Source organism: Balaenoptera borealis (genome assembly GCF_965194805.1).
Source record: "Balaenoptera borealis genome assembly, chromosome: 4".
In the NCBI taxonomy this organism is placed as follows: domain Eukaryota; kingdom Metazoa; phylum Chordata; class Mammalia; order Artiodactyla; family Balaenopteridae; genus Balaenoptera; species Balaenoptera borealis.
Window position 1 is genome coordinate 9,853,962 of NC_138861.1, and position 14,816 is coordinate 9,868,777.

The 14,816-nt window shown below is 40.2% G+C and overlaps 1 protein-coding gene across 6 annotated transcripts in view; it reads left to right on the top strand.

Moving 5' to 3' along the window:
* Window positions 1-14,816, top strand: part of HERC3 (HECT and RLD domain containing E3 ubiquitin protein ligase 3) — a 153,558-nt gene that overhangs the window by 45,057 nt on the left and 93,685 nt on the right. For all 6 annotated transcript variants that reach the window (XM_082391621.1, XM_082391624.1, XM_082391625.1 and 3 more), the window contains exons 4-5: window positions 10,712-10,871; window positions 14,666-14,742. In XM_082391621.1, the coding sequence (XP_082247747.1) occupies window positions 10,712-10,871; window positions 14,666-14,742 (237 nt within the window). The remainder of the gene's footprint in view (window positions 1-10,711; window positions 10,872-14,665; window positions 14,743-14,816) is intronic.

Consider the following 14,816-nt stretch of genomic DNA (forward strand, 5'->3'; position numbering starts at 1 on the left):
GGATCAAGGAATTTGAAGAATTCTAAAGCTTCTGGAATATTGTCAAAATGCTTGCCTTAAAGTTTGTACTGACTGGTCGTATACTAACATCAGGTGTCTACTGTTTACTTTTTTGGGAGATATAGTTTGGATTTGTATCATAACTTCAATTTTCTGGGCTTTCATTTTTTTCTAAAAGCTAATCAACTAGTGATTGCTATAATTTTGATTTAATCAAAGATAATTTTTACATTTACTACAGTTTAAATGGTGAGTAAAAAATACTTTTAACACAGCCTCTTGGAAAAGAAGTGGGGTGGAAGGTATTTTGTTGTGATTGCATAGTTAAAACATGTCAGCATCTCAGTGTATTTTGTGATTTCATATAGAGGGTTTTTAATTCTCTTTTGGGTCATCCATGGGTTTTGGCTGCCTTGCAAGGAGGCCAAAGTTAAAAAATTTGAGCTCTGAGGAGGTAAAGTAGCGCTAGTGTTAAGTTAATGTGTATATTGCGTCCCCCGTTCCTTGGTGCAGGGCTCTTGAAACCCGTGTGCATTTCTAAGTGATGGGAGTACTAGGAGCATTTTTTTTTTTTTTTGGCCACGCTGTGCAGCTTGCAGAATCTGAGTTCCCAGACCAGGGATTGAACCCGGGCCCTCGAAATCCTAACCACTAGGCCACCAGGGAATGCCCCATCTTTTGTTCTAATGAGGTGACTCTTGTTGGGCTCCTGGGTGGGTCCTGGTCACCAGAAAGATCCAGCCATGATTAGAGGCTTGGAATTTTCAGCCCTAGCCCCCCATTCTCCAGAGAGGGGAGAGGGGCTGGAAATGGAGGTCATAACTGATCATGCCTATGTGAGGAAGCCTCATGTAGTAAAGGAGACAGACAGGTCTGGCTTGCGGGGGGAGGGGGCAGGGGGCAGGGGCGGTGTGGCAGGGTGGAATGGGCTTTTTTTAAAAAAAATTAATTAATTAATTTATTTATTTATGGCTGTGTTGGGTCTTCGTTTCTGTGCGAGGGTTTTCTCCAGTTGCGGCAAGTGGGGGCCACTCTTCATCGCGGTGCGCGGGCCTCTCACTATCACGGCCTCTCTTGTTGCGGAGCACAGGCTCCAGACGCGCAGGCTCAGTAGTTGTGGCTCACGGGCCTAGTTGCTCCGCGGCATGTGGGATCCTCCCAGACCAGGGCTCGAACCCATGTCCCCTGCATTGGCGGGCAGACTCTGAACCACTGCACCACCAGGGAAGCCCTGGGCTTTCTTAACAGTGTTCTATTTATATTAGTAAATCCAGTGCAGATTAATTTATTTTCTAAATGGATTGGTCTTGGTTCTGTCACTTCTCTGATTCATGTATCTTTTGAAAATGTTTTAGTTTCTCCATTCCCCCACAAAGGGTGATGATGCTTTGAAATACCCCTGAACTCCTCCAGTGTTTTGAAATAACCAGTTTGTTTTCCCCTCCTTATTAGGAATTATAGCACTGTAATATGTAACATTTTTTTGGCAGTCATTTGAGACATCTTAAAGCCTGACTTTGCATTTTGATACTAGAGACTTTATATATTCAACAGGTGTTCCCCAGCATTTCTTTAATGAGAGACAGTCTTCCTGGAGCTTACACTCCAATTCTTGTAGGTACCCAAGCAGGTGCTCCAGAGCTGTCATTGTACAAGAAGCAAAAGTTTTGTGAAGGAGAAAGCATCCATGGTAACCTGTGAGCTGAACTTTGGGGGACTGTTAATAGTTTGTGCTGAGGATTAAGATTCCAGTCTTCTTGGAGGGGTCTTGAATTATCAACTGGTGGACTTGGGCATTTGACTATACGAAGTTATATATGCCACTGTATCACCACTGCAGTGGTCCCTTCCGCTTTTAGGGTTCCCTCTATCAGAGCTGTGAGGTAGCTTTCTAATTTACAATCTTTCTCTATTAAAATCCTTTTACAGCATTAAATTATGCCATAGTTGGCAATTCTGAGTTCCTAAAAATAACTGAGTCACTGCAGCTGATCTTATTCTGACTAGTGAAGTGCTAATGACTCAGAAACACAAAGGCTTCTCCCTTCCCATTGCCTGTGACAGGCCTCCATATGTTTTAATGGACTTAGTGATTTTGGCTTTTTTTTTTTAATTAATTAATTAATTAATTTATTTATTTATTTTTGGCTGCATTGGGTCTTTGTTGCTGCGCGCAGGCTTTCTCTAGTTGCAGCGAGCGGAGGCCACCCCTCATCGCGGTGCGCGGGCCTCTCACTATCGCGGCCTCTCTTGTTGCGGAGCACAGGCTCCAGACGCGCAGGCTCAGTAGTTGTGGCTCACGGGCCTAGTTGCTCCGCGGCATGTGGGATCTTCCCAGACCAGGGCTCGAACCCGTGTGCCCTGCATTGGCAGGCAGATTCTCAACCACTGCGCCACCAGGGAAGCCCCCAATTTTGGCTTATTGCATCTAAATGCATACATGGCAAATTTAGATTTACGGTTTTAAAAAAATATTCTCAAACATGTTTCATAGTGTATAAGTGTTTTCAGCCTTTGTATGTGAACATTAAAGCCCAATATTAAAGTCACCTGGCCCTGAACTGAGAACTACTACTCTGAATTTTGTCGTAATTTAATCTTTCTCTCTGATTCTTTAGTTAAAAAGATTTGGTTTAATGATTGTTTAAACTTGGGCAGTCAAACATAGGATCAAGTAAATAAGTGTTTGATATGCTCAGATAACTTAAATGAAGCATCAGCTGCTCAGAGATACTGCCCACAGCCAGGAATCCAGCTCTTAGGTTAAACACAATTGTAGTTTGAACATTTGTGGGAAAGCTGTGCCTTTGAATTTTTTTTTTTTTTTTTTTAATTTAGCCAAGTGGAACAAAGGCAGTTTGTGAACACACACAAATAGCAGGAAAAAAAAAATGTTACTTTAAAAGTCAGACTCTGGGTTTCTAGTTCCGGGCAGGACAGAGTAAGCACATTCCTTCCTGTCGCTCCTACTGAATGCAGCTATAAAACCTTGATACAATGCATGGAGCAGCTATTTGAGTACTCTGAAAAGCAAATAATAGCAGGTGGATTGGGACAGAAGACCAGAATGCAAAGTACCACCGAACTGGCAATGAGTTTACCATTTTCCCCCTCTGGTCTTCCTGCCATTTGGCCCAGAGGCAAGCACAGCTGTGGAAGTACAGTATGTAGGCTAAAAAGGGAGCCCCAGGAAACCTGAAAGTATCTGAGAGATCTCAGAGAAGGAGGAGCTTGGGAAAGCAACTCCATATAGTTATCTATGAACTCTTGGGCTCATCCCTGAGCTGTACGTGTGGATCTGATCCTACTTAGCATGTAAGTGACTTTGAGAACTTACCTAATAGACCACCACTCAGGTTCCAGACTGGCCACTATGTGGCTCATGCAGGACACAAATCCAAATAGCATGCAAAGGCTTTGAAAAATAAAACAGAAGTGTTATCATTCTCCAGAAGATTTAAATAAGACCCACAGTCTTATAATATTCCAAATGTTCATGATACAATCATACTCAGCATATGAAAACCCAGGGAAATCTCCACTAGCATGGGGGGAGACAACAGATGCTAATGCTGGAATGACATAGATGTTGGGATTATCTGATGAAGACTTTATTTAAAGCAGCTATTGTACAAATGTTCCAACAAACTGGCTCAAACTGTAGTGAAACAAATGGACAAATGAAATTCTTTGCCAAGAAATAGATGACATAAAGAAGAACCAAAACAATAATCAAAATGAAAAACTCACTGGATGGTTTCAGTAGTAGAATGGAGATGACAGAGGAAAGAATCAGTGAAGTTGACGATAAATCAATAGAAATTATGCAAACTGAGTAATAAAGGTTAAAAATATTGGGAAAAAAGTTAACAGGATTTCAGGGGCTTGTGGGACAAGAACAGAAGGTCTAACATTCATGTCAGTCCTAGCAGGAGAAGAGAAAAAATGTAGTGCTGAAAATGATAATGGCTGAAAAATTTCCAAAGTTGGTGAAGGACATAAATATACAGATTCAAGAAGTCAGTAGACCAAGCAAGATACATCCAAAGAAATCTACTCCAAGACAGATCATAATCAAACTTCTAAAAACTAAAGACAAAGAAAATACTTGAAGGCAGCCAAAGAGAAACAACATATTACCTATAGGGGAATGTGGATTTCACCCCAGAAACTATGGACGCCATAAGTGGCACAGTGTTTTTAAAGTGCTGAAAGAAAAGAAGTCAACCCAGAATTCTATGTTCAGCAAAAACAAACAAACAGACAAAAAAAAGCCTTCATAAATGAAGGTAGAACAAAGTCATTTTCAGATGAAGGAAAAGGCAGAAAATTTACAGCCAACAGACCTGTACTAAACAATAGTTAAAGGAAGTTCTTTGGATAGAAGGGAAATGATACCAGAAGGAATATTGGAACATCAATAATGAAGGAAGAGCAACAGAAATAGTAGATATCTGGGTAAATATAATAGACTATTCTCTTCTTGAATTCTTTAAAAATATTTTGATGATTGAAATGAAAAATAACATTGTGAGAGTTTTCAAGGTATGCAGATGTAATATTTAAGATTACTATAACTTAAAGGGGAGAGGGGTAAAGAGACCTATATCATGGGAAAGTTTCTAAATTCCACTTGAAATAGTAAATTATTGATTCTAATTAGACTTTGAAAAGCTAAATATTTATATTGTAATCTCTAGAGCACTCAAGTAACTATACAAGGAGATATAATAAAAACCACAGTACATTAAAATGGAAAAGTAGAAAATGTTTAATGCAGAAGAAGGCAGGAATGAGGAAAAAGAGTGATGAAAAACAGGAAATAAAGCAAATAATAAAAAGGTAGATCATGAATCCAAACATATCAATAATTATATTAAATATAAATAGTCCAAACAAAACAATCAATGCAGAGATTATCATATTAGATTTTTAAAATAACCCAACTGTATATAGGAAGGTTGACTACCCAGTCCTGGGTATTTACTCCAGAGAAATGAAAACTTATTCTCACACAATAACCTGTACACGAATGTTTAGTGCATCTCTATTTATAATCGCTTAAAACTGGAAACAGTGCTTTGTGGTACATCCATAATACAATAGAATACTATTCACTAATAAAAAGGAACAAACTATTGATACATATGACAACCTGGATGAATCTCAGAGGCGTTATATTGAGTGAAAGAATCCAGTTTTAAAAGGTTAGATACTATATGATTCCATTATGTGACAGTATTGAAAATATAAAACTGTAGTGATAGAAAGCATATCAGTAGTCACCAGGAGTTAGGGATGAGGAGAGAGTGTGACTAAGGGATGGCACAAGGGACTTTTTTGGGTTGATGGAACTGTTCTGTATCTTGATTGTGTCACTGGTTATATGTGCTTAAATTCATAAAATTGTACGCTAAAAAAGGTCAGTTTTACTGTATGATAATTTAAAAATTTTTTTTAAAAAGCTGACTCTGATTTGAGTGCTCAGGAATGAGGTAGAATTCCTTTCATGGAAGTAACTCTCTCTTTTTTTAAATTAGATTTAAAGATATGTATTTATTTATTTACGTGGCTGTGCCACATCTCAGTTGCGGCATGCAGGATCTAGTTCCCTGACCAGGGATTGAACCTGAGTCCCCTGCATTGGGAGTGCGGAGTCTTAACCACTGGACCACCAGGAAGTCCCGGAAGTAACTCTCTTATGGGGGGGGTGGTCCCGCTAGGCATAGTCCTGATCCCCCAAAATGGTTAGATGAAAATAAGAAAGTAGTTGGAATATGGCTTGGGAATAGGACCTTTCAGACACCGAAGCAAAGAAAATGAGGGAGAGTCTTGCCAAGTTGTGAGAAGCCAGGGGCCCCAGAGGAAAGTTGCGCACTAGGAAATTCTCTTTTTGGGGATCTGCAGGGAACTTGGGTTATATTCTATCAAAGATGTTAAAGAAATGAGGGAAGCTGAGCTAGATTACCTAAGGTTTGTCCTGACTCACTTCTAAATTTTCATGTTTCTGTGATATTTATATGCCCTTTGACTTTTTCTTTTAAATGTGTGCACATGTATCCCTGTGTGTGTATATTTTTATAAATAATTTTAAAAATGTAGATAAAAAGTATAAGAATAAAAATGTATGTTTAGTTAAAAGGAGACATCTAAGTGATGAAAGTCTAATCCCTTTTATCATATTAACTGCTGACACTTAATTTGATTTTAGCTTTATGAAAAATTCAGTACCCAATATTGATCACTGATTTTGTATATGCTGTGTACTTTCCACCCAACTGCTCATGCTGTTAACTGCAAACTGTTGGATATATTTCTCATCAGAACAGACAGTAAGAGGAAAGAGTCTATTTCCCATTATCCATAACTAGACTATTCACTTCGTAGTTACTGTTAACTGATTTAAAATCCGCCTGGTCCTTTTCCATGAGGGAAGATGATACAGACTTGTGGGTGTAATGGGCTTGGAAGTCAGAAAGACCCGGGCTCCAGTCCTAGCTCCACCACTCATTCGTTGTGAACCTTGGCCAAGCTACACACTTTGTCTCAGCTGGGGCTTATTGGAGAGCCGGCACCTCTCAGGATCGTTGCAAGGATTAAGTTCATACCGGCAACATCCACCTGCCCTCCAGGCTCATATCATCCTTCTCTATTACCACCCTGTGACGGTTTACTGCCCAACTTACTGTTAACTTGAAAATACATTAAAAAATTATCATGGGGCTCAAAAGCCAAGTAGCAGTAATCCTAATAACATACGTGCAGTTGAACTGCTGGCTGGCTGTAAGCAGCCTTCCACATTAGCTGCTATTCTGCCCTATTACCCTGGCTCGTTCAGAGTTGATAACCTTAAAGACTTCTAAAGACCTTCAAGTGTTTCTACGAGAGGATCAGAGATAAAATATACTTTTGTTGTCAAAAAGTGCCAAATATTTCCTTAGTGTGTTTAACTATTTTAATGCGTGGGTTGAGGTTCTGTCATGATCTGCAGAATATAGTGTACAGTCGTGACAGAATGAATCAGAAGAGACGACATGTGATAATGTGCACTGCAGGCTGAATGTTCCCAACCGGGGCAGGGGTGTATTCAGTGAGAGGTGTGAATGAAGCATTCCCAGTTGACCTAGGGAGTAGATTCTAGAAGAGGGATTAAAGTTGCACTGTAGCAGACCACTAGTATGAATCAGATGAGCTCGGTGTTCTGGCTAGGAGAAATAAAATAAATTGGACTTGATACAACTGTTGGTTTAATCCTCCACAAATCTTTGCATTGCCGAACGGTACCTCTGCCTTTGGGGCTGCAAGTTGTGTTGTGATCGTAGTGGGAGTTCCATGTCTGTTTTGGGGGCCGATATGTGATGGGACAGGAACTGGTTTGCCTAGGGCTTGACCAGACTGGGAGTAAATGGTAATTGGAATCTAGACGTGGCCTTTTGACACTACTCAGCCGTGGTAAGAAAAGATCAGGAGGGATGCTATTGACAGATACCGAGGTAAGGAAATCGGTGGCAGACCAGAGAGTGTCCTGTCAGACCGGGGAGAAACTTATTAGTGTCATGTGAGGCAGTGCACTCACATTCAGGCAGGAAAGGCTCATGGTGGAGCTAGGAGGTCAGGAACTGGGGGGCAGGTCTCAGTCCTAGCTGAGGTGTCAGGCCAGGCGCTAAGGCCCAGGAGAACATGAAAGCTGCCCAAGTCCTAGAACTATGGTACACTTGGAAATTTGGTCAGAGGAGTAAGAATCTGATTCACCTGAGCTATTTGGGTAAGAGTTTCTCAGTTTTTCCAAAGTAAAGACGGGACTGTTCTCAGTGTGTGGGGCAAGGCTAAGCCGGGAGTTAGCGCCTAATGGTGAGTAGAGGGTAAAGGAGACTTCTCTGACGTGAACATGTTTTCAGCTGCTTAAAAAAATTTTTTTTTTAAAAGTAACGTTTATACCAACTCTGTTCAGGTCCAGTAGCAACTCCCTACTTCTCCTGTTCCCACCCTTGAGTCTCACTTGCAGAGGCCATCACTTTCAATTCTTGAAGCTCTGTTTTTTTTTTTTTTTGTACTTACCTTTATGTTTCTAAATGACATGCTTATAATGCTATTTCTTGATTTTTTTTCAATGTTAGACATAATCTAGAGGCTTCACACTGGGGAAGGTTAGCATGCTTTTATATTCTCCAACCACCCTTTCCTCTTTCTCACCCCTAGACGCTTTTCACCCCTAGCTATCTCACCCCTAGCCATCTTTTCCTAAATAGTTGATTTTTTAAGTCAATTAAATTTTTAACTATGTAAATTATATTTATTTGGTTATTATGACTTTATGTACCTTGATTGCTCTTACTTCCTGTAAAACATTGTGTTTCCTGGAGTTATTTCATTTTTTTTTCATTTGTGTAGTAATCTCTATTCTCTGACAGAAGTGTAAAACTCAATAATATAAACTCATCAGATTGTATGCCATTTTTCACTTTGGAGACATCCCTCCAACTTTTCTTCATAGGCTGCTACATAGCTGTCTTGGGGATATTCTTCAGCTTTTAGTGAGATTCCTGTTTGCTGGAACCTGAATCTCCCTTTGTTTTGGAGGCATGACGTTAGGTAGCTAACTGAGAAAGGCAGCATGGGAGATAAAATATTTTGAGAGCCTTACATCCCTGAAAATTGTTCTTTTCCCCTTCCCTCTCATTTGATTCATGGTTGTCTAGATATGGAATTCTCGGTTGGAAGTCATTTTCCTTCAGAATTGAAGGCATTGCTTCATCGTCTTTCTGATTTTCAGTATTGCTTCTGAGAACTATGATGCCATTCTGATCCCTGTTCTGTTGTATATAAACTGCTTTCCTTTCTAGAAACTTTTGGAATCTTTTTTTGGTGTTCTGAAATTTCAAGCTGAAGTGCTCTAAAGCAGGTTTTTATCAGTCTTTATTCTGAAGTTTTAATAGGTCCTTTCAATGTGAAACTCATGTCCTTCAGTTATGAGCAATCTTCATGTCTTTCTTCTTGGAAATTTTCTACTTTGTGATTTTTCCATTCTCTCTTTTTTAAAAATTTATTTATTTAATTAATTTATTTTTGGCTGCGTTGGGTCTTCGTTGCTGCGCACAGGCTTTCTCTAGTTGCGGCAAGCGGGGGCTACTCTTGCGGTGCGCGGGCTTCTCATTGTGTTGGCTTCCCTTGTTGCAGAGCATGGACTCCAGGCACACGGGCTCAGTAGTTGTGGCACACGAGCTCAGTAGTTGTGGCTCGCGGACTCTAGAGCGTGGGCTCAGTAGTTGTGGCTCACGGACTCTAGAGCGCAGGCTCAGTAGTTGTGGCGCACGGGCTTAGTTGCTCCGCGGCATGTGGGATCTTCCCGGACCAGCACTCGAACCCATGTCCCCTGCATTGGCAGGTGGATTCTTAACCACTGCACCACCAGGGAAGCCCTCCATTCTCTTTTTAAAGTTCTTATTTTTCCGTTGTTGGGCCTCTTGGAATAATCCCCTCATTTCTTTCTTTTTTTTCCTCCTCTGTTGTGTTCTTTGCCTTTTTGTTCTGTTTCTTAGAAAATTTCAGTTCTTACTTCCCATCCTGCTTTTGAAGGTTTTTCCTTTAAATTTATGCTGCCAGGTTTCCATTTTCCAAGATAACTTTGTTTTTTGGATGTTGGAATGTGTCTTGTCTTCTTTTATTTTTCTAATGACTTATTTTTTTTTCTGTTCTCTTCGTGATCTTTTTTTCTTCAGAGTTCATTTTCTTCTGTTTCCTTTGCTCTTTAACTTTTATGTTAAAATTTCCTCATGTATATGTTGATCCTTGGCCAGTCTTTTATATGTAAGAGTGAGGTACTGAAACGTGAGTGGAGCTGTGTGTGGGCAAGTCTTGTTAACTAGCGGGAAGCTGGACATTTCATTGGGAGACCCACAAATGTCAGTAGCTATGGGTCTTTTGGGCCAATTTTCTCAGACAAATCCTTCTATCTTCTGGCTGGATAGGTATATATAGAGAGATTGTGTTCTGGAACTAAGGGGAGAAAGGTGTTTTTCTGGATGGGGGAGGTCTCATTGTTCCCAGGCAAAATTTCACTCAATCCCACTGCGTTTTTTTTTTTTTTTTTTTTTTTTTTTATTTATGGCTGTGTTGGGTCTTTGTTTCTCTGTGAGGGCCTTCTCTAGTTGCGGCAAGCGGGGGCCACTCTTCATCGCGGTGCGCGGGCCTCTCACTATCGCGGCCTCTCTTGTTGCGGAACACAGGCTCCAGACGCGCAGGCTCAGTAGTTGTGGCTCACGGGCCCAGCTGCTCTGCGGCATGTGGGACCTTCCCAGACCAGGGCTCGAACCCGTGTCCCCTGCATTGGCAGGCGGATTCTCAACCACTGCGCCACCAGGGAAGCCCCAATCCCACTGCTTTTAGTAACATGCCTCACTCCCACTCACACTGGGGCCTCTCTGGTTCCACATCTCCGAATAGTAAGCCTTCAGGCCTCTTTCTGGGGAGAAGCACCAGGCACGGGAGGGAACATCTGGCGTGTGTGTTGCTCCAGGTGTGTGTGCTACCCAGTATAGCTGGGGTTTCAATGGATACCTTTTAGAAACATATAACATCTTTATAAATTTACAGATGTAGTGGTTCTCTTTGAAAAACACAACTGCCTAGGAAGCTAATTCTGTGTAATTCCTGTTTCTGGGCTTTACATTTTCCTCCTTTGGTTTTTTGTTTTTTTTTTTTCTTTCTTCAGAGCAAATTGGAGCTTTGGCAGATCAGCATATTGTCCACGTGGCGTGTGGCGAGTCCCACAGTCTGGCCCTCAGTGACCGGGGCCAGCTGTTTTCTTGGGGTGCAGGGAGCGATGGTCAACTAGGACTCGTGACTACCGAGGACTCTGTGGCAGTACCCAGGTAAGAATGTCAGTTGCTGTAAATATCATTTCCTGCTAGTTTCTTTGTTAGATTCCTTGGTTTGGGTTCTGCTTTCTTCTTTTGATTGCTGTTTCCTTTGTGTCACTGTCATGCCTTATACTGTTATAACGCTTGTCACAAAAATTGTAATTATTTATAGAAGTGTCTGTCTCCAGTTAAAAAATGTGAGTTGTTCAGGAACTGTACTTTATTTATTCCAGTAGCCTAGTTGCTGGCAGAGTGTTTGGAACTCAATAATGTTTGAATAAAAAAGCACCTTTTCACATTGCTGGACTTTCTAACTTTTAACTTAAAATTGCAAACCTAAAACAATTATTCAATGAGTCACTTTAAAATAGAATCACAAGGCTGACCTGATACTCTAACAGGCCACATTACCTTAAGCATTACCAACAGCTAAGATACCAAATATACATAAGTTGTTTAACACCAAAGCACTAATACGATGGTTTTTAGTCCCTTAAGTATTTACTTAATTCTGAATCTTAGATGATTTGGCTAAATACGTAACCGATGCTTCACCACTAAGTAAATGTCTAAAATATTGAAGTTACTTTCAGGTGGATGTTTTGAAGCGGGGGCATCTCTGTTTGTTGAGGGTTCTTAATGATCAAAGAGGCCACTGGTTTATTTCCTTCATTTAATTCCTGCTCCTTTATACTGCAAATGTACAACATTCCTTGTGTTGCAGTACTTGTCACATTCTTTGCAATTTTTAATTTAATAACTATTCTTAGTACAAAGCTGGGAGCGCTTGATGCCAGGAGACCTGGATCATTCATTTTAGCATTGCCATTGCTAAGGGTGCTCCAGCACATGCATTGCTCAGTACAGGTGTGTTTATTAAATGGCCTCTCCCCCCCCGCCCAATTACTGTCCCTTTTAAAGGACAGTACATTCTTCTTCCTCTTCCTTTTTTGCCCTTCTTAGATTTTTGTCTCTTTAATCACAAGCTGTTTTAGGGAAAAGAGGAACAGGGAGGTAAGAATGATTTGATTCCATTTCCTGATTTAGAACAGGTAATGTCTTGGATTCATTACTTCCAAAAATTAATTTAATTTGGGGGGCATAGGGAGAGTAGAAATTTTAAAAAGGGGGATGCTATGTTTTAACGAAATTGTAATATTAAGGAAAAGATTTATAACATTAATGACAAAAGTATTTCATTCGTTGATGACCAAAGACTCAAGAAAATCTGTTTAATGGCATTTCATTTCTAAAAATGGAGTGATCTGTGTTAGAGTAGCAGTTATTATTTTTATTAGTCATGTCTAAATTATGGATGACTTCTGAGGCTTTAGTTTGTATATAATTTCATATTATAACTTAATTAAAGTAGATTCATTAATTCATACCTTAGTATTGTGGAAAGTAACATAGTTTTGAGGTCATACGGACTCAGATTCCAGTACTGGCTCTATTACTTATTAGGTGAGGGACCTTGGGCAAATTGTTGAACTTATCTAGGCCTCGATTTCCTAACTTCAGAATGGAGTTACGTAGTATTGTGTACCTTTACAAAGTGATTGGGAGGATGGAGTAAGATGAGTAGGTGAAACACAGTATATGCTTGTGCAGGCGTGTCCCGTTTTCTCCACCTCAAGGGTATAGTTTCTTATTGTTTGTCTTGTCCTATTGGCCTGCTTCCTCTCTGTAACTGTGATTGTGGAGGTTGTATTGAGGGTAATGGTGACGCATAAAGGGAGGAGAGGGGGAATTGGAGTGGAAGCTGGCCAGGAAAAAAGGGCTGTTGCCACATAAGGTTCTGAAACACTGGGCCCCAAGGCAGTATGACGTTCTCCAATTTTAAAACATAGTGGGGTTCTACAAGCTATTGATACGTGCAGCAATTTGGACAAATGTCCAGGGAATTATTCTGAGTGAAAAAGAAGCCAATCCCAAAAGGCTACCTACTGTATGGTTCCATTTCTATAACATTCTCAAAATGACAAAATCGTGGAAATGGAAGGTAGATTACTGGTTGCCAGGGGTTACGAATGGGGGAGGGGAGGAGTGGTTATAAAAGTACAACAAAAGGAATCCTTGTGGCGTTGGAACCATTGAGCATGGTGCTGGATACATGAGCCTGCACAGGTGACAAAAATACTACAAACTCAGAAATGCGTACAGATAAATCTGGGGAAATATTGGCCTGGCCAGAAAGTTCATTTGGGTTTTCCCGTAACATCCTATGGGAAAACCTGAATGAACTTTTTGGCCAACCCAAACATAAATGAGATTGGTAGGTTATATTAATGTCAGTATCTTTGTTATGATACCATACTGTAGTTTTGCAAAATGTCATCACTGGGGGAAACTGGACAAAGTGTACAAGGGATCTCTGTATTATTTCTTACAAGTGCATGTGAATCTACAATAAAAAAAATAGTTGGCTTCTATTTGGTACTAAATGCATATGTGAACTCTATTTTATACATTTTTTTTAGATCCGAGAAAATAAACCGTTAACAAAAGCAACATCTACCTCTCACTCTAAATAACCCCCTCCTCGCCTATTGGATGTCTGTCTTCTAAAATGCCCTTTCCCGAGAGTGTGCCCGTCTGACTCCTTTGTTCCCATGGCATACACTTAATGAAGAGGAAAACGGCAACTTGTGAATTACTAAAATAGGAAGCAGCAGATATTCTCAGGCTGTCCACCTCTGTTGGGCAGTGCCAAGCATGAATTTTTTCTTTTGATTCTCACCACAACCCTGTGAATGGGTACCGTTCTTATCTCTGTCTTTGACACGAGCAAGCAGAGGAGCGGGATTTAAAAAGTTGTCATGTGATCTTCCTCTTTATCATCCTAGGGAATCAGAGTTTTGGAGGCATTGCCCTTCTTAATTTTTTAAAATTGTGGTAAAATACACATAACATAAAATGTACCATCGTAACCATTTTAGAGTGTACAGTTCAGTAGTGTTAAGTATATTCACGTTGCTGTGTGACCAATCTCCAGAACTTTTTTTATCTGGCAGAAATTTAACTCTGTACTCATTAAATGACAACTCCCCATTTCTCCTCTCCCAGCCACTGGCAGGCACCGTTAGACTTTGATTTGTATGAAGTTGACTAGTCTAGATATCTCACGTAAGCGGAATTACGGAGTATTTGTCTTTTTGTTACTGGCTTATTTCACTTAGCGTAATGTCCAGGTTTCATTCATGTTGTAGCACGTGTCGGAGTTTTTTTTCTTAAAGGCTGGTGAATATTCTGTTGTATACATATTCCAGATGTGTATACCACATTTGTTTTTCTAGTCATCTGTTGATGGATACTTGGGTTGCTGCCACCTTTTGGCCATTTTGAATAATGCTGCTATCAGTGTGGGTGTACACATATCTCTTTGGTACCCAGCTTTCAGTTCTTTTGGACATATACCCAGAAGTGGGATTGCTGGATCATGGCATTGCCCTCATTTGAAAGCCATTTAGATACTAGCCATGTCCTTAGGGATCTTTCTCCTGTAGTTTACTCCTTTTGTCCCTGAATTGGAGATGACAAGGTGGGAATTAACAGAGGGCTATGGTAATGGGTTTAGGTGCAGAATGGTTGTTTTGTTTTGTTTTGTTTTTTTAAACAGTAGCTACCTAAGAGGCAGGAGGTTAGTGAAAGACTTAGTAGAATTATATCATGTAAGATTATATGTTTGATTTTAAAAAGTCTTTTGTGAAAGATGTTACTTATTACAACTGTTTTATTTAGTTGGGAATATTTCCAATCATTGTTTGTGAATGCCCTTCTTAAGAGGAAAGTCTTTTCTGTTTTAGGTTAATACAAAAGCTGAACCAGCAGACAATATTACAAGTTTCCTGCGGCAACTGGCATTGCTTGGCTCTTGCAGCTGGTAAAGTACATCTATGCTAATGTTACGCTAATTTGAGAACCATTTCCCTTTGCATTTTTGTGTGATGGTATCTA